Below are 24672 nucleotides of genomic sequence, written 5' to 3'. Positions count from 1 at the left end.
TACGGGCGCCCCCACGGGTCCTCATTCAGGGAGGCGATTAGCTCCTCCCAGGCCCTGGTCTTAGACCTCCCGATGGCAGCGCAAAGGGAGTGCCGAGCCTCGCGATACTACCCCCGCGCCTGCTCTATGCACGCCTCACTGCTACCCCTCCTTCGCAGGGTCCGTTGGAGCCGGCGCCTGGCCCGGACCGAGGCATCGCGAAGATTCGCGATTTCCTCGGTCCACCAGTACGCCGACCTCTTCCCGCATCCCTTTCTTACCCTTGACATCGAGGCATCGCAAGCTCTCCAAAGAGCCTCGCGAAGCCTCGACTCAATTCCTCCACTTCCATTCCTTCCCGCCCCTGACGATCCTCCCCCCACACCCATAGCGAGGCGTGCATCGAGGCCATCAGGAGGTCCGGGTTCAACCTGGTGAGGGACCACCTGCGCTCCTCCATCACGTCCGCCCCGGTGGGGGGCCGAGGGGCAGCCAAACCGAGCTCGATGTACCTGTGATCCGACAGGGTCTCAAGCTTGGCCGCCACCCTCCAGCCCCCCACCCTGCGCAGGGCCGCAGGGGATGCCCACGTCAGGTCGACGATGGACTCCCCCCGCGGCCTCACGCACGTGGGCACGAACCCCTCGTTGAGCAGGGTCAACCCCAGTGACCCTGCCCAGTCCCGCAGCACCTCTCCGCGCCGGTCCCCGTACCGGCAGTCCCAACTCCTCGATTTGGAGTTGAAGTCACCCATCACGAGGACCGGCCCGGGAAGGCCGTTCCTCACTGCCTCCTCCACCTCGCCCTGAGCTCGTCCTCAAACTGAGCCAGGCTCAGCGAGGGAGGAAGGTATACTCCAATGACGCAGATAGTCCCCCACCTCACCATCACAAAATGCCGGTCCCTGGCCCCCATCCCGTAGGGAGGCGACCTTTCGTCACCCCCTTGCACGATGGCCACCAGGGGTACGGCCCTCCCCAGGCACCCGTCCGGAAACCAGGACGGGTGCCCGGGGGGGCTCGCATACGGCTCCGACGCTACACCCAACCCATAACCACGCTCCGCCATTGTGTGCAAGAAAAGATCCTGCGCACGGCGGGCGTGGTTGAGGTTGGCCTGCAAAATAGTTAGAGGAGCGGACTTGCCCCTAGCCATCTGCTTCCTCCGCGCCCATCTTCTCCGAGTCCCTCCTTACAGTCCTCTCCCTCGGGGGCCTCTGCTCCTTGGGCAGAGGTTTCGGTCGCGGCTGCTGCGGCGCCTCCCGTAATTGCTGCTGTTGCCCCTGCTAATGTTTTTGCTGCCGCTGCCTCTGCCCGCTGTTGGGAGGCAGACGAGACGGGTGGGGCTCGCCCCAGAAACCGCTCACAGCCAGCTCCTCCTATCCGATGGTCCGCCCTCTTCCCCGCCTCCGCGCACGGTAAGCAGCGAGGGGCCGCTCGGCACGAGGAGGCCGTGTGTCCCGCCGTTCCACACTATAGCAGGTGCGGGACCTGTCCTCGGCGTTGCTGCATCTGGCTGCGACATGCCCCTCCCCCCAGCACTTGAAACAGTGGGAGGGACGCGCCACAGCCAACTCCACTCTGGCCGACGTCCACCCTATCCTTAGGCGGGCAGCCGTGAATCGTCCGCCGCCCTAACAGAACAACGGACCAAAGCCACGCCCATTCCATCTGGCCTACTAATGGAGACCTTGATCTCCTCGTGTTTGGCAACGCCCCTATCTGCGATTGCCGCCACGACCTCCTCCGCTGTCACCGCTTCGTCTATCCCCCGGACACGAATCGCCGCCGATGGCCTATCTATTCGGACAGAGGGGTCCTCGGCGAAAACCCCCCGCATTTCCGCGGCAAGGGCCTCCGCCTTGGACTCCCTGTCCTCCTTCGTGAGGCCTGGGATCTCGAGGACATACGAGCCCGTCAGTCCACGACGGGCCCGCATGTCCTCGATGCCCAAGCTTCTCAATTTGTCCGCACCTACGGCTCGTCTCGCTCTGCTCAGGACCTCTGCGTATGTACCATCGGGGGCCGTGATGGTGACCGCGGCCGTGGACGGGATCCTCCCCCCTTAGTGGGGGAGGAGGGTCCCCCCCACCGCCGCCGCGGCTCACCACAAGACCCCCGGCCGAGCCCGTTGGCGACCGAGGGCGGGGGGAGGGCCTATTCTGACCCCCCCTCCTCTCGGCCACCATAGCCCATGTAGGTGCCTCGGGCTTCGGTTCCTCCATCTCCTTCCTTGGCTCCTCCCGGTGCTGCTCCTGTCTGCCCTTCGGTCGTCCAAAATACTCAAGGACAGGAGCCGCCGACCCCTTCTTCTTCTTCTTCTTTTTCTTCTTCTTCCTCTCAGGCTCCCTCACGACGCCCGACGGCCCCGGTTTAGGGGCCTCCGGCGCCGGAAGGTGGTCGAACTCCACGAGGGGGTCGGCGGTCGGGGTCTGCGGGACAATCAACGATCTCCACGAACCCCGGACGCTGAGCCTCTCCATAACCTGCTCCACGATTCTGTTCACCATCCCCTCCATCTGTTGGAGGAGGCGGAAACTAGAATCAAACTCCCCCGTACCTCCCCCAACGCGGAGGGGAGGCGCGGGGCAGCCCCCGCTTTCGGCAGGGAACCCCCGCGCCCCCCCTCCCCGACAGGGGAAGACAGACGTATGTGGGGAGGGGGTGAGCGGGCCGGGGCGGGCGACTCCCTGTCACCCACCTCCGCCCGCCAACCACCCCCATCCATCCCATCGACGAGCCTCTCCTTCACGTTCCTGAGCTCCTCCTCCATTCTTCCCATCTTCCGCTTCAGCTCCTCATTCTCTCTCACTATCTTTTCCGCCTCCCTTCTGTGGTGTGAGACCTGCTCCACCTCCTTCTCCATCCTACACTTCTCCAGCTGTAGCCCCCTGATTTTCTTCCTAAGGCTAGCCACCTCCTCCCCCTCTCCATCTCGCTCCTGCTGTATTCTGTATGCGAGTATGTTAAGACCCGCATGGATCTTAAGGGCAGCCATCCTCAACAACCTGACGTATTTCCCTGTCAAGCTTTTCGAAGTCGTAGTCACCTTCTCGATCGTCCGCACCACCTGCATCAGCTCGGATGTGACGTCGGGAGTCGGTTGATTCTCCAGCTCCCCCATCACGTCCTCCAAGCCGGGCAGGTTGGCGGCCGGCGGGATGACAAGGTTCGGGTCCGCCATCCTTCTTTCCTCCCACTCTTCCCTCTCTCTCTTCCTCTCCTCCTCCCTCTCTCTCTCTTTCGCTGTAATCACGTCTATTATATTGGTGGTGCGTGGTCTCCCTCTCTTCCTCCTCTGTCTCGAGCCGGCACTCGTGGTGGAGCCCTCGTCCTCAGTTATTGAGGTCGAGCGCTCCGACCCGGACGACTCGGGGCCTCTGCTCCTCTTGACCGCCTTGGAGGGGGCCAAGGCGGACGAGGAAGCCTCATCCATCTCACCCCCCTCCCCGGTCAAGGTGGGCTCATCAACAAAAATAATAGAACCCGCCCCAGAGGTCATACCTTCATATGGCGTGGACGCCCCCCCTGTCCTATCCAGAGTCGCCGCTTCCATCCTCTCGATGTTCATCACCGGCAGCAATCCTCCAATATTCGGAAGATCACCGGCGTTGAGGATGTTCGGCGACACTTCCGGGCCCTCCCTCCCGGCAGTTCCAGATCCGGTGTTAGGGGGGGAGCGCATTACCTTGCTGCTCCTCCTGAAAGGGTCCTCCTCCACCCCACCGCGTACTGCCTCCACGACCTCGGTCACCACCGCCTGTGGGATGTTCTCCGTCGCCGACGACCTCCCCATACACGGAGTATCCACGTACGTGGTGGCCCTCGGGTCACGAAGCCTCCCGTCAGGCGCTCCCTTGATCGGTGGCGATGCCACCACCTCCTCCCCCAATCCAAAGATGATGCAATAGTCTTCCATATTATACCTGCAAAAAGATAACGACAGTTCGCCCATCATGGGAGCCCTACCGCAGTAGGGCTACTTCCCTGCCGAGTTAATAACCCTAATGGAAGTGAGCAACAACCGAGAAGCGGCTTTCGGGTGGCCCTAGTCGCCCACAGTGACTCTACTGAAAAAAGGTTCCTGGAAAGGGCCAGGTCCACAAAATGATGCTATAGGTTTAACGTCACCCCTATCGAGTGAGCCCCGTGGCTCCGAGCCACGAGTAACTCATACCTCGGGCTAGACGGTGCCGGGACTTACCCCGCCCGGCTCGGGTATGAGGAAATACTGGCTAGGTAATCCTCCACACACACGCCCAGTTACCCAACTTCAACCCCGGCATAGGCTCCGCCAGCGGAGAGGGAGCGGTCTTTCCACGTTAAACATAGCCCTTCAGGCCGACTTTGCCTGGACAAGTCCGGGACTTACGTTCCGACGTCTTCCAGACCAGAGGTCAGGTACCGACGTCACCTCTCCACCGCGGTCGGGGGGCTACTACTCCCCCCTTGATTAGTCTGTCGGGAATATCCACCGGGGCCGACCGCGTCCCATACGCACACACATGCTCACACCGACTCACACGTGCAATGGTGCGCTCTTAGACCCCTCCCCCAACAAGAAGGAGAGCTCCTCCACCACGACAAGGTGGCACACCACGGAGGAGATGCGAATACATACATTCTCTTTCTCTCTTCTCTCTCTCTCTCTCTCTCTCTCTCTCTCCTCTCTCTCTCTCTCTCTCTCTCATTCGCTCACTTACCCGTGTTTTTTTTTTACAAGGGGAAAATACATTTTATGCATACTCACCGGTCGGTCCGGTGAGTTATGTGGGACTCGAGTACCAAGTCTAATTACCAACTCGGTATTCCCTACCCACTAAAAACCCCTCTCTTTTCACGAATTTCCTTTGACACACTGTCCCTCTGACTTCCTGAGATTTGTTTTCGCATAACGTCAAAAAATAGTTATCATTACCTTGTTCGATGGCTTTTGATGTATTGCTGTAATTGCTTGAAGGAGAAATGAATTTTTTGATAGATCGTACGTTCTCAAATTTAACGTAGATATCACGTTGCAAAAGACAAGAAATCCACACTAAATTATTAACTGAAAGTTTTTCTTCTTTCATGAACTGTATTCTTTTATAAACTTTAACGTAATCACATTTATTTACTCACTCGACGAGACGAGAAATTTACTAATGACTCTATCACTAATCACTAATCACTATTAATCACTGTCGAATAATAACTGTTGGCGATTAAAAATCACTCGATGAAAGAAACACGCGCGGACACGTTACTACGCGACGACGCGACAATGCGACGATAATTATTCAGCGACTGCAAGCAGTTTTTTGTCACGGTAGGTTGCGGTAGGTTAATGTACTACTGGCGCTATCGAACGCGATCATGTGTTCGATTGAAGAATGCGGTAAACATAATAAACATTTAACATATTAATATTATTATTATCATGAATGTGTGTGATATCCATACATCGTATGATATCTATTTAAAAATTAATTTGATTAAATAAGTGTTTTTAAAATATTTATTATTTTTACTATTATCATATAAAATATTAATATTAAATATTTATTTAACTATTTTATCTATTTATTTATTTGTTTATCTATTTCATCTATTTATTTTTAACTATTTATTATCAATGATCGAAAATCGGTCATTGATAATAAATAATTAAAAATAAATAGGTGAAATAGATAAATAAATAAATAGATAAAATAGTTAAATAAATATTTAATATTAATATTTTATATGATAATAGTAAAAGTAATAAATATTTTAAAAACACTTATTTAATCTAATTAATTTTTAAATAGATATCATACGATGTATGGATATCACACACATTCATGATAATAATAATATTAATATGTTAAATGTTTATTATGTTTACCGCATTCTTCAATCGAACACATGATCGCGTTCGATAGCGCCAGTAGTACATTAACCTACCGCAACCTACCGTGACAAAAAACTGCTTGCAGTCGCTGAATAATTATCGTCGCATTGTCGCGTCGTCGCGTAGTAACGTGTCCGCGCGTGTTTCTTTCATCGAGTGATTTTTAATCGCCAACAGTTATTATTCGACAGTGATTAATAGTGATTAGTGATTAGTGATAGAGTCATTAATAAATTTCTCGTCTCATCGAATGAGTAAATAAATGTGATTACGTTAAAGTTTATAAAAGATACAGTTCATGAAAGAAGAAAAACTTTCAGTTAATAATTTAGTGTGGATTTCTTGTCTTTTGCAACGTGATATCTATGTTAAATTTGAGAACGTACAATCTATCGGAAAATTCATTTCTCCTTCAAGCAATTACAGCAATACATCAAAAGTCATCGAACAATGATAACTATTTTTTGACGTTATGTGAAAACAGATCTCGGGAAGTCAGAGGGACAGTGTGTCAAAGGAAATTCGTGAAAAGAGAGGGGTTTTTAGTGGGTAGGGAGTACCGAGTTGGTAATTAGACTTGGACTCGAGTCCCACATAAATCACCGGACCGACCGAGTATGCATAAAATGCATTTTCCCCTCGTAAAAAAAAAACAAAAAAAACGGATAAGTGAGCGAATGAGAGAGAGAGAGAGAGAGAGAGAAGAGAGAAAGAGAATGTATGTATTCGCATGTATGTCCGTGCATAGTATAGCGGCCAGCTGATCGCAGCAGGCGCCCCGCGTAAGCACCCGCGTCTGACGGTGAATCGCGCCACCCTTGCCTGCCTCTTGTATTCGACCCGTCATACGTTAACTACTTCCTTTAATAATTCAAAAACTATGCTTTGCACGAAATTTTGCCAAAAGAAAAATTGTCTTAGAATGGTGTCAGGAATACGTCATTTTAGAGACAGAACGTTTTTCGGGATCGCCCTGTATATCAAAACGAGAGCGGCATCGTAAATTTGGATAGCGTCGAAGGACCAGGTACTCATTGGGTAGCGTATGCAAAGAGGGGGAATCGCGCTATATATTTCGACAGTTTCGGCAATCTTCGACCACCGAATGAATTGGTGCGATATCTCGGACGAAACGTAATGAAGATACAGTACAATTACACACCTGTTCAAACTTACGATCAGAGTATCTGCGGACAATTGTGCTTGCAGTTTCTTCGAACGGTTGATGCATGTGAATTTAAAGACAGATATTGCGCTATTTAACTCAGTATTCGTTAAACAGTTTCGTCGACATGTCTATGACGTTCACATTGACTGGGAAGAGTAGCGTTCTCACGGCAAACTTCTTTCCCACCGTAGATTTGAGCGACGGCGAATACGAGCTCGGTCTAATGGATTTTGAGACTTATCACACGATACCGAATGTGAATTCCTCGAATAATAAATTTTACTTTGGCAAAGACGACGAGGAAATTACGATTCCCGAGGGATCGTATGAGTTGCAAAATATATATGAATTTTTGAAACATGCAATTTCACGGAAACATCGCGATAAGAAACACATTGACGGCGGTGACTATGAAGATGGTGAATATCCGATAGTGCTCCGCGCTAATTACAATACAATGAGGAGCGAGATCAAATGTGGCTACAGAATAAACTTTACCAAACCCGACAACATTGGATCGCTGCTAGGATTCTCGAATCGTATTCTCGAGCCGCGAAAATGATACGAATCAAACATGCCGATTAACATTCTCAACGTGAATATTATCCGTATAGAGTGTAACGTGACCGCGGGTGCGTACAACAACGGCATACTCGTTCATACGATACATGAATTTTCACCGAGGGTACCACCGGGATATAAGATATCGGAAACGCCTGCCCAGATCATTTACCTGCCGATCATCGCGCGGAGCATTACGGATTTAACGTTACGCGTTGTCGACCAGAACGGACGATTGCTCGATTTTCGAGGAGAAGAGATCACCGTAAGATTGCACGTACGTATGCGACGTATGAGATGCTCGTATTGAACGGATCGAAAGACGTGAGAGATAACGCAATCTTTACGAGACCAGCAACACCACCACCAACAACAACAACAACAACAACGTCGACGTTCGCTAATATCAAATCATCCAAGAAAAAGAAACTCAGCGCATCGAACGTTGCGTTTTTACAATCTTTGGGATTTGCAGTACGAAACAGCTGAACGATGACCGACATTCTCAACATCGGTGATGAACCGATCTTTGACAATCGTATCATCAAGATCGAGACTCACACGTACAACCCGTTCGCCAATACAACGTTCGGACACAGTGACGAGATAAGAATACCCATACAACAACAGGATCTGTATACCCTGCCGTACGAGAGATTCCTATACATCGAGGGACAACTAACGAAAAACAGAGCAACAGCTGAAGGAGAAAGTGATGTGGTACTGGCAAATAATTGCGTCGCATTCATGTTCGATGAGATTCGATACGAACTCGATGGCGTTGATGGCGAGATTGATCGCAATAGAAACGTAGGAATAACTACTACGCTCAAAAACTTTGTAACGGTATCATCCGATAGAAACGTGATTATGAAAAACGCCGGCTGGGATCCGTCGACCTATGCGAATGGACATTTCAATTTTTGCGTACCGCTCCACATGTTATTGGGATTTTGCGAGGATTATAAAGGAGTGGTGATTAACGCTCGTCACGAATTGATCTTAATACGATCGCGCAACGATAATAATTGTCTGTTTGGAAATTCTTCAACGCTGGAGCCTGTGATGAGCATATTCAAGATACAATAGCGAATGCCTCACGTGCTGTTGGGCGAGATCGAAAAACTGTCGATGCTGCGTGCTCTGGAAAGCGGACGATATCTCAGCATGGGTTTTCGCTCGTGGGATCTGTACGAGTATCCGCTATTGCAGCTTACAACCAAGCATTTGTGGGCCATTAAGACCGCGACTCAACTGGAGAAACCACGATACGTTATCTTCGCTCTGCAAACAGACCGGAAGAATGCCTTGTCTAAGAATGCGACTCAATTCGACAACTGCCAATTAATCAACGTGAAACTCTATCTGAATTCGGAATGTTATCCGTACGACGATATGAATCTGGATTTCGAAAAAGGCAGATGTGCCATTCTCTACGACACGTACGCGCGCTTCTGCAAGAACTATTACGGATACGAGTATCTCGAGCCGAGTCTCTCCGTCTATATGTTTCAACGTCAGGGTCCGTTCGTGATTATCGATTGTTCTCGACAAAACGAATCGGTTAAGAGCGCAACCGTGGATGTGAGATTGGAATTCGAATGTAAGGAGAACGTGCCGGCGAATACCACTGCGTACTGTCTCATCATACACGATCGTGTGATCCAGTACAATCCGTTGACCAACATTGTATGCAAAATCACCTAAGCGATAACATCGACACAAGAGAGAGGGGAGGAGGATATAAATCAAAGTGCTGCGAGATGATTTTTAGAGTTTGTCATTCCTCTCGACTAATGCATCGGGGAGAGAGAGAGAGAGATCTCGTCATGTCTATACCAACGTTTGTGGATCTGCAAGGATTTATCATCGACAAACTATTCTTCGTGAAAGAAGCGGCAGTCCTGAGGAAGGGATATGTTCTCTCGCATTATTTTTTCGCAAGTCCTGTACCGTGGAGCGTGCTAACAAAATCTGAGCAACGTCAAGTTTTATGGGTGATTAGAAATCATCACGGATTACAATGGGAAACGTTCCATATGACTTGGCTCAGCGTGTAATTACAACAGCAGTCGTTGGTACGATACACGAAAAAGAATCATCTGTCGTGTACGTTAAAGGACTTGAAAAGCGAAAATGGCTGACCGATATACTAGGCGATGTGGGAAACGGCTATATTATTGAAACCTTGGATGCAGACTATAAAGATATTGATTCTCTAAATAAATTAGATATTACCAATAGTATGCGATGTGGAAAACATGTTAAGAATTGTGCATTACAAAATGTATTCAAAATATTTAACTGGTGGTCGCAACGCCAGAAAGAATTGTAAGAAAAATAAAAAAAAATGTAAACAATATGTTTTATCTTTTATTTCTCCTCCCTAATTCTTTCCTTGCGTTTCTAAGAATTTTTATCTGAGCGCCGTCTCCCCTTCTCCTAAATTTCAGAGCGTTAGAAGCATTGATCCCCCCACCACATTATACTTTTGGAAGATGAGCGTTATGTATACTCGGTTAATTCCTGTACGATCAGTGTCTCGTTAACCGCTCGTGGTTTACTTTTCATAACCCCATAGAAATGTACTACGTCGAAAGAAGCAGCAGCAGCGGCGTCGGAAGACGCGTGAATAATTATGTACCGAGTTGTGATAAAACTCCATCGTTTGAGAACAAATGTGACGAGTAAGTTTCGTTTAACTTCTTTCTATTTTTCTATTTTTACAAATTGTATTATTATTACTATTATTTAATTTTAATTTTTCTGTAGCATTTCGTTGGAGCGTCGTGCGGTTCGTATACTAAGTAGACGATATGCATTGACAGCTACGGAATTCAAATTCCTCGAAATTGGTATCAACGTGGGTCCACCGAGTTACGTGGAGATTGCCATAGGAGATCATCGAGGAAAGGAACTGATATTATCTCTCGAAACGTGGAAGGGACTCTACGAGCAACGTCGCAATATTCAAAATTTACTTCGAAACGACTCTAAAGATGACTACAATTTCATAAGCGTTGGACCGCTAACAGTGAGAGTTCGTACGATTAACGACGTCAAACTCATAAGTCTCGAATCTTCAAACGTATGCTTGATGATGGTCGAATCGACGTTACATCGTATGTTCGATCTCGATCAATGCATAGATGTAACTTTTGATCGATTGGATAAAATTATCCAAACAGTTGATGTCAAATTTACGCAATTCTCCAATATCGCGTCCACTGTAATAAATCCGAAAGAAATATCAAATGTAATACGCGCGAGTGATGCTTTCAACAAGCATCAACTCGTCGATTGCGAACTGGCATCTTTAGTTTTTAGTCCATAGTACATAAGAAAAATATATATAAAACATAAATAAAGAGTTTTAAGTCTAATCATGGCGTAATTTCTTCGCACGCATTTCCATCCACCCAATCCTTCAAAGAATACTTCTATTTATATTGTTTATTAACTGGTAATATTGTATACTTGCGATAATACAGAGATGACAGAGAGATAAAAGGGATAAAGAGAGAAAGAGAGAGGGATATTCAGAGATTGTTGGGAGCACAAAAGAAAAAATTTTTTGTAACTGAACCTAGGGTTGAAAATGTGTTGTTATCTCGCTATGATTCATAGATTGCTCGAAAAGGTCGGACCCCGAAATATTTCAAAAATGTGTTGTTATCTACGTATTTCCATCCGCCCAATCCTTCAAAGAATACTTCTATTTATATTGTTTATTAACTGGTAATATTGTATACTTGCGATAATACAGAGATGACAGAGAGAGATAAAAGGGATAAAGAGAGAAAGAGAGAGAGAGAGAGCGAGAGAGAGGGAGGGATAGAGAGAGAGACCTAAAATCTTCTTCAAAGGAATACCGCCATTTTTGTTTATACGTGCCCCGCCCCGCAGCCCCCGCGTGACGTCATCCCTGATAGGACCTGAGTTAGAACCCGCGTGACGTCATCCCTGATAGGACCTGAGTTAGAACCCGCGTGACGTCATCCCCCTCCATCCTGCGTAACGTCATTCCCCCGCGCCGCTGAGATCCCCTCGCCCCTCACCCCCCCTGAGAGGACCTGAGTTAGAACTCTCCTAGTACTAACTACTAAAGTATAAAATCTTTTATTTAATTTATCATTAATTTGAATGCATTCTACTTTAAGGTTTGAATGCTTATAACTTTTGATAGAAGCATTTTTCAAACAAATGTTTCAGATAAAATTTACTTGTTTTTTCCCGCAAAATCCAAATATGCAACATTTTATAGGGGGTTCCATTTGAAATTATAAAGTTACCCCCATCCCCCTTAAAGGTAAAGCGGGGGCGACATTATGTTTATGTAGTTAACGAGGCCTCTTGAGTACATGAAACTTTCACAAGAACTTTTTTTTGATTTGACAAATATTTTTATAATTATTGATTTATAACACTTTACGCGTGGGCCACCCTGTATATAGCTTGTATATATGTATATATCGTTTTAATTTTATCATGCATTGACAATATTTACAAGTATTAATATTATGCTCTATACAGGGTGTTCCATTTTAACTTCGCCATCGATATATCTCGTAAAGTCTAAAAGATACGAAAAAGTGTTTCAGACAAAAGTTGTATGATTTCGAGGGCGACATAAGATGATGCCATCAGTTTGACCTTGAAGAGTCACCTGAAAGTCACGTGAAGGTCACCTCCAACTTTTTAAACGGGACACCCTATATGCTTTTACATATTCTTGTAGCTCATCTCGAGAGATTTCCAAAACACTATAACTAAGTTAGTTTTCGTTAAATACTTTCCGAATTATGAGGCTTGAAATCATTTCTTAATTTTGCATAAACCGTAAAATATCTTGTAAAATATTCATTTTCGATTATCTTACCTTAATACTTTCATGTTCAAAATAATGAGAGGAATCAATTGGTGTAAAGAAAACACATAGTTATTTTTAAGATGTAACGATGTACCCCGCAATGCATCGTTCCCGGCGAACACCGGCCGGAAGCTGCCGGCCGATGAATATCGGTCGGGCATAGGCAGAGGTGCGATGCGCCCATTTTTAATACGTAGGAAACATCCGGGTAGGAATCACGATAATCGATTATCGCGACACTGCCGTCTGAAGCCGACAGTTGAGAACCCGCGCTCGGCACCCCGAACTTCCCCGGGCAGACCCAAACCGCTCCGATATTTTTACCGCCGCTCGGTGGGAGTAATTACCGAATAGGGTACCGAATACCGGCGCAGGTAATTAACCGAGTATAAAACGGGTTCTCGGCGGCACAGATCCTGAGATCTTTCTGATCCTTCTTGAGGAAACAAACTCAGAAGGCAAGCAAAGCTAATATCGAGAAATCCTTGCGAAATTCAAAGGCCAGAAAGTAGTGCGAACGCTGCCTCTACCGATCGATATCGGTGCCTTAAAGATCGCCTCCGAACCGAGATCCGAATATTAGGCATCGCGCCTATCTCGGGGTGGAACTTGAGCCGCCTCCGCTTGCTAGCGTCGCGACGCCTTCCGTAAACCCTACATCCATCAGGGGAAATAATTACATTTAAATAACCGCATCACCGGACTTTAAATCTCCGACCAGCTGAGACGTAAACACCGGGCAAGAAACGCGGGCAAAAACGCGCTCGACGAGTCGCAAAAACGCGATAGCGCGCTGTACCGGGAATCGTGCAAGCGCATTTCACACGCATTATAATTTGTTTTATTTCACGCCGCGTATTGTGCGATTATATTCGCAAAATCCGTGACACGTCCACGACCGCATTACATAGCACGAATTGCATTGATAAAGCGCGACTTCCGCCAATTATAAACCACGGCGATTACTTCGCGCCGGGATTCCGTAGATGCCTTGATCGAATTTATCGATTACGATACGCGCTCTCACACACACACACACACACACACACACACACACATACATTGTAATTACACATATTCACATACGCATATACACGCACACTCACACTTGTACATCACACACAGAATTAAAATAAATACATTTCTTACACATATACACACAACTCATTATTTTCTCCGCCACCTGGATCCGACGGCTATCCGTGAATAATCCCAGAGATTCCGCGGTATACGAGGAAACCGTACGTTACAAAGAAAAAATGTAATTGTTAATTGCAAATTACATATTTTTTCTTCAAAACAACTATGTGTTTTCTTTACACCAATTGATTCCTCTCATTATTTTGTACATAAAAGTATTAAGGTAAGATAATCGAAAAATGAATATTTTACTAGATATTTTATGGTTTATGTAAAATTAAGAAATTATTTCAAGCCTCATAACTCGGAAAGTACTTAATGAAAACAACTTAATTATACTGTTTTGGAAAGCTCTCGAGATGAGCTACAAGAATATGCAAAAGTACATAGAGTGTCCCATTTAAAAAGTTGGAGATGACCCTCACGTGACCTTCAGGTAACTCTTCAAGGTCAAACTAATAATATCATCTTATGGGGTCCAGTATAGTTCACCGACAATCATTAGGCCCACAAATTATTTGACCGACACCATTTGGTCGACAATACACGACCGACACTATCATTTAGTCGACAATTAACATAACCGACAAGTACACTTAACCGACATAATCACTTAGTCGACAATTAACATGACCGACAAGTACACTTAACCGACACCCCTGGCAAAAATAATATGTTTGTTGAAAGTTTATGAGAAGTTTGGTTAAGTGTTGAGTAGATGCTCCATTTGAGTTTTAAAACATTTATTAAATTGTTTATGAAATGTAAATTTAAACATGGAATTGTTTATAAGATGTTCACGGCTATGTTTGATAGGCTTTTGGGAAATGTTGTGTGGTGTTTTCGGAGTGCTGCAAATGTTTAAGGAATGTTTCGAGCAGCAATTCACAGTTGTATTAACATTTCAACAACAATAAAAAAACACATAATAACGTGTTTTCTTAGTGTTGTTGAGATGGTTGTAAAATGTTTTAACTATTTGACGAGAGTTTAAAAACTTGTTTTTAAACAATGCAGTAAACGTTTACGAAGTGTTTTGAAAGTGTCCGTGTATCATTTATAAGATGTTTGTTCAATGTTTTTCCAAACTTTTTTTACTGTTTTACTGTGAATGTTAGCTTTCTTAACTTATCCCAATATTAGAAACAATATAGACCGATTTCAGTCTAATTAATCTAATCAGAGATTGATTAGATTAGACTAAAATCTATAATCGATCTATATTGTCTATAATAATGAGATAAATTGGTAAAACTAATTTCAAAGAAGACTAATTAAGCCAGAATTTAGATATCATTTTAGTGTTTCTTTTGATTGCATATTGTTGTAGAGCATAAGTGTCTTAGGTGTAAAATTCTATCTCTATTTATGGAAAAATTTAATTCATTTTTATCTTTAGTCATAAATAGATAGATTTTCATATCTATAAGAAATTTACTTTTAACCATATACAATTAGAAGAAATATGTCATATCTAAATTCCGGTTTAATTGGTTTCTTCTTTGATCCCAATAATTGATATTACAAATATTAATGGTAAAAAATTACAGTTAAGATTTCAAAACTACATCAATTTATTGTAGATTATTTACTTACATTATTATAGATTATTACTTACATTATTTTTTAAAATTACATTATTTTTACTTTAAATTACTTATTCTTTACAAAGTGTTATGTCCGATTTCTGAAAAATAAAGCATTGTAATTAGAATTAATTCAGACTATTTTTTCATGCAAAAACTATAGATAAATTTACCAAAATTTTCCGGCACAGAAGAATTAGGAGTCATTAAGACTGCTGCTGGATCCTGCGGCCCATATATATCATAGGGAGTCTGCCAGTTCGAGTAATTAGTCTCCGATAACATTGGTGCGTTTAGCTGTTCTAAATGCTGATTTTGTAACTATTGTAAGACTGGTTCTTCATGGTCAAGCTGTAACTGCTGAGTTGTTGACAGTGACTGAAGTTGCAGCAAAGAGCCCCTCCTTTGATATGATCTTCTTTTTCGATTAGGATCAGACTGTTGCGATCGTTCATTTGAGGTATTACTCTTTTTCAAACGGGGCCCATTCATGTCTATACATCTTTTCGAAAGATATGTTGGAAGGCTATTAATCAAATCTTCCGCTTGGGCAGAACTGTACTTGCGGTCTTCAGTATTCCCTATTCTAAAGTTTTCAAGCCACTTTCTGTAATGATCTACAAATCAACATTCACATTAGATATTAACAAATAATTGTCCAAAATATGCATAACATTATTTGACAGAATATAAAATGTACATCTTACATTTGGCAACATTTACAAATGAATGTGAAAAAGACTCGGACAAGATCTGGACTTCTAGGTTTCCCATATCGCATATTCCGAGCTTTGTTACCGTAAACTCCTGTAAGGAGTGTTACGGCCCAATCAGAATGCTCCTTGACCGTATTGAGAACTTGATGAGCATATTTGGAGCACATAATTCCCTCACCAAGTTGTACCTGACGAAGAACACTGAGATAATGCATGCATGTATTATGTTTTGAGCCAAGAAAAATAAAAAAAATATAAATAGAAGAATACCTTTTCCTCATGTTCAGAGGTCACACTACTTGAAGTTGGTGTAAAAGAGGATGGATGCATTTCTAATAAAAAAAATTATGAATATGTCTTATGGAATCTCATATTTGCTCAGAAAAAAATGTACTTTTACGAATAAAACCAATAAGCCTCAAATTGACGTTTATTAAAAACTTTAACAGACAATAGCAATAAGAGAATAAAAAATGCACTAGTTAAACAATTTGATATTATGATTATATACTATAGTAAAAAACAGAAATATATTGCACAAAGCCTCACTAGCTTGATACTTGGGCTGTGTTCCAATATTCACTGCCAGTACTGAAAATCTATAGTGTACGTCACACACACGTAAACTATAGATTTTCAGTACTGGCAGTGAATATTGGAATGCAGCCTTGGTATCATCTACTCAGGAAGATTATTTATCCAATCTAACACTTTCTGAACATTGGTTGCAGGTGACGTACTCATCATGTTCTCGATATTTGATATCTTTTGGTTAAATTGATTAATGCTTTCTTCAACTACACTTTCAACTACTTTATTCTTCAAATTTTTCTCCAATCTTTCTTCTAATTCCACCATTTTCTTCTCAAAAAATTTTTCTAAATGCTCAATTTGTTGATTACTAGCAAAAGAAAGTGCTTCATCCTTTTTTTTCAACTCAGTCTATAATTGCTGAATTTTTTTTACAAGAGATTTTTTTTTAATCGAATCTCTATTAACACTAAAAATTTCACTTTCAGCTTGAGCATTGACTGCATCATGGTTTTTTTTCTTTTTCTTCTACAAACAAAGAAATTAATAATAAATATTCTATTCATATCTAATATCACAATATTTTTTACGAGACTTACTTTTGTTGGATCAATTAAAACATTTCCATCAGAAATTTTTCCATTCAATAAATTGTTCTCTATAAATAATTCAAATTCCTTATTTGAGGCATTACGTTTTCTATTTTTAGTAATTTTCTGTGCAGACATATAAGTAAATCAAGATATATAATTAAGTCAGGATAAAACTTTTACAAATAATAAATAAAAAGGATCTATACTAACAACTTGATCTTTATTTTTTTGAATAAAGTGATTTACTGGCTCATTTTCTTTTTCATCTTCCACTCCCGTGGACTCAGGTTCTTCATCATCAATTTGCAGGTTTGGCCACCTGGGTCTCACATTATTCAGGGCTTCTAAAGATTCTGAAATAAACATATGAAAACATAATAAAATATAAGGCACTTCCCATTTTTGTTACGACAGCATCCATAAAATTACACATAAAATTTTGATAATAGAGAAAAGGTGTTGATATTGTTACAAAACTTAAAGCTCGAGATTGTATTAAAATTATGTTTGTCGCAAATTGTAATGCGTACGCAATGTTGTAATGTTTTTAATTATATAATAATAATTATTAAATATAATAATAATTATTTAAATAATGTTTTAAATCGTACTATAAAAAAGGAAGAAATATAAAAAATCAAGGAAAACAAAATATTAAAATAAATACTATTAGAAAACTAATTAACTAATGTAGTATTATAAAAAAATATTTATTGCTATTTAGATTATATAATTTATCAAAGCAAATCATAAAAATTAAAAATTCTTGAATTTCTCTCTCTCGAATTTCAAAAATTCGATGTAAGCTGACTTAGTATATAAGTGAGCAAGAAATATACAAATTATGGATTTTTAATAAAATAAGTGATAGATAAGATTTATATAAACTCTTTCGTACCTCCGGCTTTCCCAGAAGAGATGCGTTTCATATAAAGATAGTTTTATAGGTTTTGGGGATGCTGATTCCAAATTTACCCTCAAAATTTAAATTCAAAATGACAGATTTAAGATAGCGACCATGAAAAGCTTAAATATCAATATATTTAAAATATAAGCTTGGACTTTTGTTTTAAATATATATTATGGTTTTTCTGAATGTACATACACACACGTTCGATTCATAGAGTTGTTATACACTTTTTTTTGCAAGCCGCGCATTTGCCGCGAGACTCGGATGCCCGTCGCACGCGTCATCTTACTTCGCATACACTTTGATTACATATATAAACTATTATATTTATCATAATAAAGGTGTAATCACATTTAAATAAAACTTTAAGTTTATTATTAACGCATAAATTCTATGATTTTTCAACATAATATACGGTTATTCTTCACTCTCTAAAAGTTAGATTTTTTGCAAAGTTTAGATAATTATATTTTATTGTAAACATTATATTTCAAAGTGCGCGATTTTTTTACATGTAGCTTGAACCTTCTTCTTTAAAATAAGCCAAGGTAAAAGTTGATAGGATTATTTGTTTAAATTTGTTCGTTTTATTTGTTATTGTATAATGCGTGCGCATAAAACCTGCGTTGGCTCTTATTGCCTTTGATTGTTTTTTATTTAATTTAAATTTTCAGAGCCATTTAATTTCATTATAGTATTTGTTTAAAAGTTATGATTTTTTTTGTAGGTGGGACATATATGTCCTGGAGGTACGAAAAGGTTAAGATAATTCCAACGATTTCTTAATTATTCTAGATTTATTTGAAATTTTAAGAATTACTTCAAAAATAGAAATTATTTTATTTGAAATTTTAAGAAATTAATATATGCAATGTCAGGCATTATTTTAAGCTTTTTTTCAATTTTGTATCACATAATTATTAGAACTTTTAACTTATTATTTAATTTATTATTTAATATGTCATTTTAAAGATTAATGAGATAAAAATTAAATAATTTTGTTTAATTGTAGAAAAACTACTTTCAAAGTGTTTAACAAAATATTAAATAATTTAATTAAATATGTTATAAGAATCATTTTGAGTTTCACAAAGAGTTATTGTTACTGTTCAATAATTTTTATGATAAAAATGACGCAATTAAACATCATGCATAAAGAAAAGAAACACAGTAATAAGAAGTATATTTGTGTGTAACAATTCTCAGTAAACACAACACTGTAGCAACATAACATAGATGTAATAGTTATGTAATGTGTGATATTTATCTATGTCATATAATTGCTACAAAAAGTATAGTAGGTTGTATTATTGGAATTACCTTAATTTTGATAGAATGCAACACATTTAATTTTTCAGAAGGTTATGTCTTTTTAGAAGACGTATATCAGTATCAGACTTTTCTCCACTAGTAATTGTAATTTTATCAAACTTGAGAATACTTTCCAACATAATTAAGGCATGCTTTTTATGTGTTTATGTGTTAAGAAAACTTCTTACCTGCCAGTTTACCAATAACCGCATAATATTTTGATTCCTTGCCATCCTTGCTGCGTAAACTTGTCCGAACCGAATACCACTTGCCATACACATAATCATTTAGATTCTTGGGCTGAAATTGAATGTTTTGCCTTTTGTCACTAACATCACTTATCTTACTTATTGGTATTTTTTCTTTTTCATTGTCTTTATATTTCACATACGCGAACCAATCAGACGTGTCCATATCACTTTCGATCAACTCCATCAAAATTTTACGCTGATTAGTTTATTGCAAACAAACTTGTGACACAATACTTAATCACTGGTTTTTCCCTTATCTTTCAAGCTTTAGTCTCCTTACACAAGGCGTACCTTACACAAAGCTTTCCAGTATGGCGATAGCACTATTACGCAACACTGCCAGAAAGCAGACGCGGCACACGTGCATACATTTAAAGAGTCACGTACGTGTGCTGCGCAAAACGCTTCTGCGTGACTCTCTGAATGTGTTCACGTGTGCCAGGTTTTTCGCGCATGTGCGGTCGAAACATCTATTAAACATCTATTAACGCTTGACAACATCTATTAAATATCTAGTAACATTTGATAACAGCACCTTATATAGATGCGAAAATCTTAGCGAACTCAGTAAGCAATAAAAGATTGTATCCCGCTAATTATACAATTTTGCTTATAGAATTTAAATATGTGTAATATTGTTGGCAATAATTCTCAAGCAGAATAAATAAAAGAATATTTTTTTTATACTTTTATGACTATCGTTTTTGTATGTCTTAAATACAATAATTGTGAAGGTGTAAGAATTTATAATGGGACGTTATAAACGCTATTTGTTTTCGAACGAGAGTATCCCTCGATGTACACAATTGTACCGACGTAGACGACAAAATGATGAAGAAAGAATGTTTCGACCTCATACGGTAAAGTATCCGAGTTGATAATTAAGAGTCTTTTTGTATAATACTTTGAAAAATTCAAAATAAAGTGCAGATTTTTTTTGCTAATCTCTTATATTTTTTGTTAATATTGTTAGGTCGTTCAGCAGGAGCCTGTCCATATTAATAATGAAACTTTACAAAGAGAATGGCTTCCTCATTTAAATGACTCACCTCATTTAAACCCTGATGAAAAGCAGGGAGAATATATGAACTCTAATCAAGTCTGGGCAGGAGCATCTCATGTATCAACAAAGAGTATTCCAACAGAGGTTCTAACTTCAAGCTCATCAACATTAGAAAATATAACAGCTTTGTCAGTATTTCAATCCATCAATAGCCAAGACTCCGATCCGACTGATTGGTTTCCAACTGAAAGTTTTCAGTCTGCTAATAACATTGAAGACCAAAACAAAGACAGTAGTGATACCAACTTTCAAAGTACTACCACATTTGAAACTGAAGATGAATCTGAATATGGAACTGAAAATGAATCTGATCTGGAAGAGTTTACAAACTATCTCAGAGATAAATCTATTTTGAAAAATGTTGAACCTTGTCTTGTAGAAGATGAAAATTGTTCTATTTCTCACGACAAGAAATTCATAAGAGAATTGTCAAATTCTGAACAAGAAACCCTCTGCCCATGTACTAAAACTACAGTTACGGATGTTATGCTTATGTGTTTAGTATTAGGACTGAGACATAACTTATCATGGGAAGCTCAGATAGATATTTTAAAAAATGTTCAATGCTATTTATGGAAGTAACACAATTAAGGTAACAAAGTATAGCTACTTCAAGTTGTTAGATAGAGAGAGAGAAAACATATTTTTTCATATTTATTGTCCGGACTGCGAGATTTATCTTGGAAGAAAGGAAGAGTTAAAAGGGAATGAGAGAGAAATGCAGAAGCTGTGATATTGATATTGATGTTTCCAATTCATCAAATTTTTTTGTCTCAGTATCTTTAGAATCTCAACTTCAAAAATTGACCAAAGACAATGATTTTGTTTACGCTGTGATGAATCATAGATTTAATCGAAACAAAATTAAAGAAAACACTTTGGAGTACATCTACGATGAAAACGAGTATAAGAAGCATTTTGAAAAAGGAAATGTATTGTCTTCACCATACAATTTCTCTTACTCCTTTTTTACTGACGGTATTCACACAGGTAAATCGAACAACAAGACACTTTGGCCAATTTATCTTACTATAAATGAATTACCAATCTCAGAACGGAATAAGTATGTCTTACTTGCTGGCTTGTACATAGGGTCCAAAGATCCTAATCAACAAGTTTTTTTACAACCATTTGTCAACGAAGCTAATAAACTTTCTACAGAAGGATTCAAATGGCTTCACAATGGCAAACAAATTGTTAGTAAAGTTATTCCACTTTGTTGCATTGCTGATTCAGTTGAAAGGTACCAATTGCTTAATTTTCAATCATTTGCTGCTTACTATGGTTGCACATTCTGCTACCAAAAATCAGAGCGCACACGGAAAGGACAAAGATTTGCAATTTCAATTAATCCTCCTAAGGAAAGAACATTGGAATCTACGAAAGAAGATCTACTTAAAGCGTTTCAGAAGAAAAATGAAACAAATAAAAGTAAAAGACACTATAGAGGAGTGAAAGGTTTTTCACCATTAATGTTATTACATTACTTTAGTTTTATGGCTGGATTTGTAGTTGATTACATGCATAATATTCTACTTGGAGTAACCAAATTACACACTGAACTCATTCTACAATCTATTCGCAAAAAATTTTGGTATATCTCAGAAAATGTAGGAATGGATCATGTACTAAGCACGATTGATGAGCGGCTTTTAATGATACATCTTCCTTTTTCTATAACAAGGATTCCTCGTTCCATCAAAGATATAAGTAGGTGGAAAGCATCCGAGTGGAGATCATGGTTATTATTTTATTCTGTGCCTTGTTTGAAAGGTCTGTTGAAGAAAAAATATTTGAATCATTTTGCATTATTATCTGCAGCAACTAATATTTTTCTTCAAAGATCAATGACACGTGAAGATGTATTTCAAGCTCATAAACTTTTTCTATTCTATATGTATTTATTTCAGAAGTATTTCCATAAGGAAAACATGGTATACAACATTCATCTTTTGTCACATATTTGCAAAGGTGTTCTTAACTGGGGTCCATTATGGACTCATAATTCCTTTCTATACGAAGGTCAAAACCGCCACCTGATGCAATTATATCATAGTCCTTCGAATGTTATTTTACAAATTGCGCGCAAATTTCTTATTTATACTTCAATACCCTATTTGTGTTCAAAGCTCGTCTTGACACAAAATACTATTGTTTTCAGAAAAAATTTAAAAAAAAAACTTCATTTACTTCATACGTTGTGGGGAGGAAATTATACTTTTAGGAAAAGGTGAAAGATATTCATTATCAACTGAAGAAGAGCAATTACTAGCGATAAATGATATGTCAGCTAAAAATTGTTTAGCTTACCAAAGAATGATTTATAAACGAATAAGATATTCATATAGTAGATATTGTAACAACAAACTTAATAATGATTCATACATATTAATTAATTCTGGAGAAAAGGTTGTAATTAGATTAATTTTGAAGTTTCCAGTTGATGTTAAATTGATTGTGCAACAGCTTAATATGCATGATGAATCTGTTATTAAAAATAAAAATGTTAAAAATTTCCATATTCGGAAAATGAATAGCTATGGCTGTTTAAAATGTATTGACGTAAATCAAATAAGAAGTCAGTGCATTTTTATAAATATACCATGTACTAACTATGTGTGTGACATGCCATTCGGCTGTTACGGAGATTAGTTGAAACATCTCATTATTATATAAACTTAAATTTAAACAGGCCATCAGAGCTAAACGCGGATGGTAGTGCGTAAGTTCAACGAGAATTAAGTTTTCGTTGAAATTTATTTGTGTGCACAGGGCACAAAATTTTCTTGGTACGATACCAAGCAAATTTTAAATAATTCTCAATTCGAGAAATTATTTAATTATTATCCCTCTATTTCCCCCCTGTAGTGTTGTAGGCGAGAAAAATACCGGGCTGAAAGTCGCTGAATCATCTCATTATTGTTGAAGATTACTTGTGATATAATTTAGCAATGATAGTGATGTAATAACAGTAAAAATTATATTTATATTAATTTATGTTTGGTTAATAAAATTACAAGAAATATGACGCGCATTGCTTAACATTTAAAATCTGTATTATATATAAACTTAAATTGTACTAATAAAATGTGTTTTTCTACAATTCATTTTTATTTTTTTTTAGATGCACTCTGTAAATGATCTGCTAAATAAAATAAATAATATTTTTAAATAAAATAAATAATAAATGATGCATGTAAATAAAATCAATAATACAACGATAATTTTTATAAATTAGATGACTAAAATAATTGAAATTCTATGCCTATTTTTTATTGTCTGCTAAAACAACCTACCAGATCGTTTGCAATATTATTAACCAAAGAATTAAAAATTTGATCATTTCAATATATGTGTTTCTTAGAAAAGTGTTTATGAGATATTGAAAACAACATTAATTATAATTTTCTCAAGATGTTTGAAAGTTGTTTACGGAGTTTAATAAATTATTTAAAAACGCTTCTATATCGTAATATTTGAGAAGTGTTTTATTTGTGTTTAATGTTGTTTTTAAGAAAAATCTCCATGTTGTGAAAATGTTTATTAATTGCTTATGAACAGAACGTTTAGTAGATGTTGTGAGATTGTTTTGATGAACGTTGAAATCAATGTTACGTGATTATTTTCAAAGTGTTTCTTATGACGTGTTTAAGTGGCGTTTAATGACATAGTCTCAAACGTTTCTATTATAGTTTTCTAAATATTTATAAAATGTTATTGTTAGGAGAAAATTAATCAGATGTTTTTGCAACGTGCTTCGAAATAGTGTAATCATCAATAAAACTCTTTATAAATGGTATAAACATTGATAAAACTCTTCTAAAACAAATATAAACACAATTTCTCGCTAACAATTTTCGCCAGGACACAATCACTTAGTCGACAATTAACATGACCGACAATTACACTTAACCGACACGATAACGATCGACAAATTACTTTCGACAGTCCATTAAACCTACAACGTCCATAACTTAGCCGACACATGTCGTTACCAGGGCACACCACAAGGAGGTGTATGAACTTCGTACCCCGCCACATATCAATAACCACATATCAATAATAAACTAAATAAGCAGTAAACAAAACGTTGACATCATTTCAAATTGCCAATGTGCACTT

General features: G+C 39.6%; 1 protein-coding gene and 2 pseudogenes across 1 annotated transcript; 2 read left to right on the top strand and 1 right to left on the bottom strand.

Annotated features, from left to right (window-relative positions):
• Positions 1 to 10162: 10162 nt before the first annotated feature.
• LOC145963669 (uncharacterized) lies at positions 10163 to 10913 on the top strand. The gene is made up of 2 exons (XM_083085798.1): positions 10163 to 10266; positions 10352 to 10913. Exons 1-2 carry the CDS (start codon positions 10163 to 10165, stop codon positions 10911 to 10913), a joined length of 666 nt encoding a protein of 221 aa, XP_082941924.1.
• A 4340-nt stretch (positions 10914 to 15253) lies between these two features.
• Positions 15254 to 19650, bottom strand: LOC145963668 (uncharacterized; annotated as a pseudogene).
• Positions 19651 to 20236: 586 nt separating this feature from the next.
• LOC145963667 (uncharacterized) lies at positions 20237 to 23202 on the top strand (annotated as a pseudogene).
• The last annotated feature ends 1470 nt before the right edge of the window (positions 23203 to 24672 follow it).

The sequence above is a fragment of the Camponotus vicinus genome, unplaced genomic scaffold (genome assembly GCF_025532165.1).
Source record: "Camponotus vicinus isolate PSW18456_S1 unplaced genomic scaffold, iyCamVici1.0 SCAF_13, whole genome shotgun sequence".
Lineage (NCBI taxonomy): Eukaryota > Metazoa > Arthropoda > Insecta > Hymenoptera > Formicidae > Camponotus > Camponotus vicinus.
The sequence above is the reverse complement of the archived record's forward strand: the minus strand, read 5'-3'. Positions and strand labels throughout refer to the sequence as shown.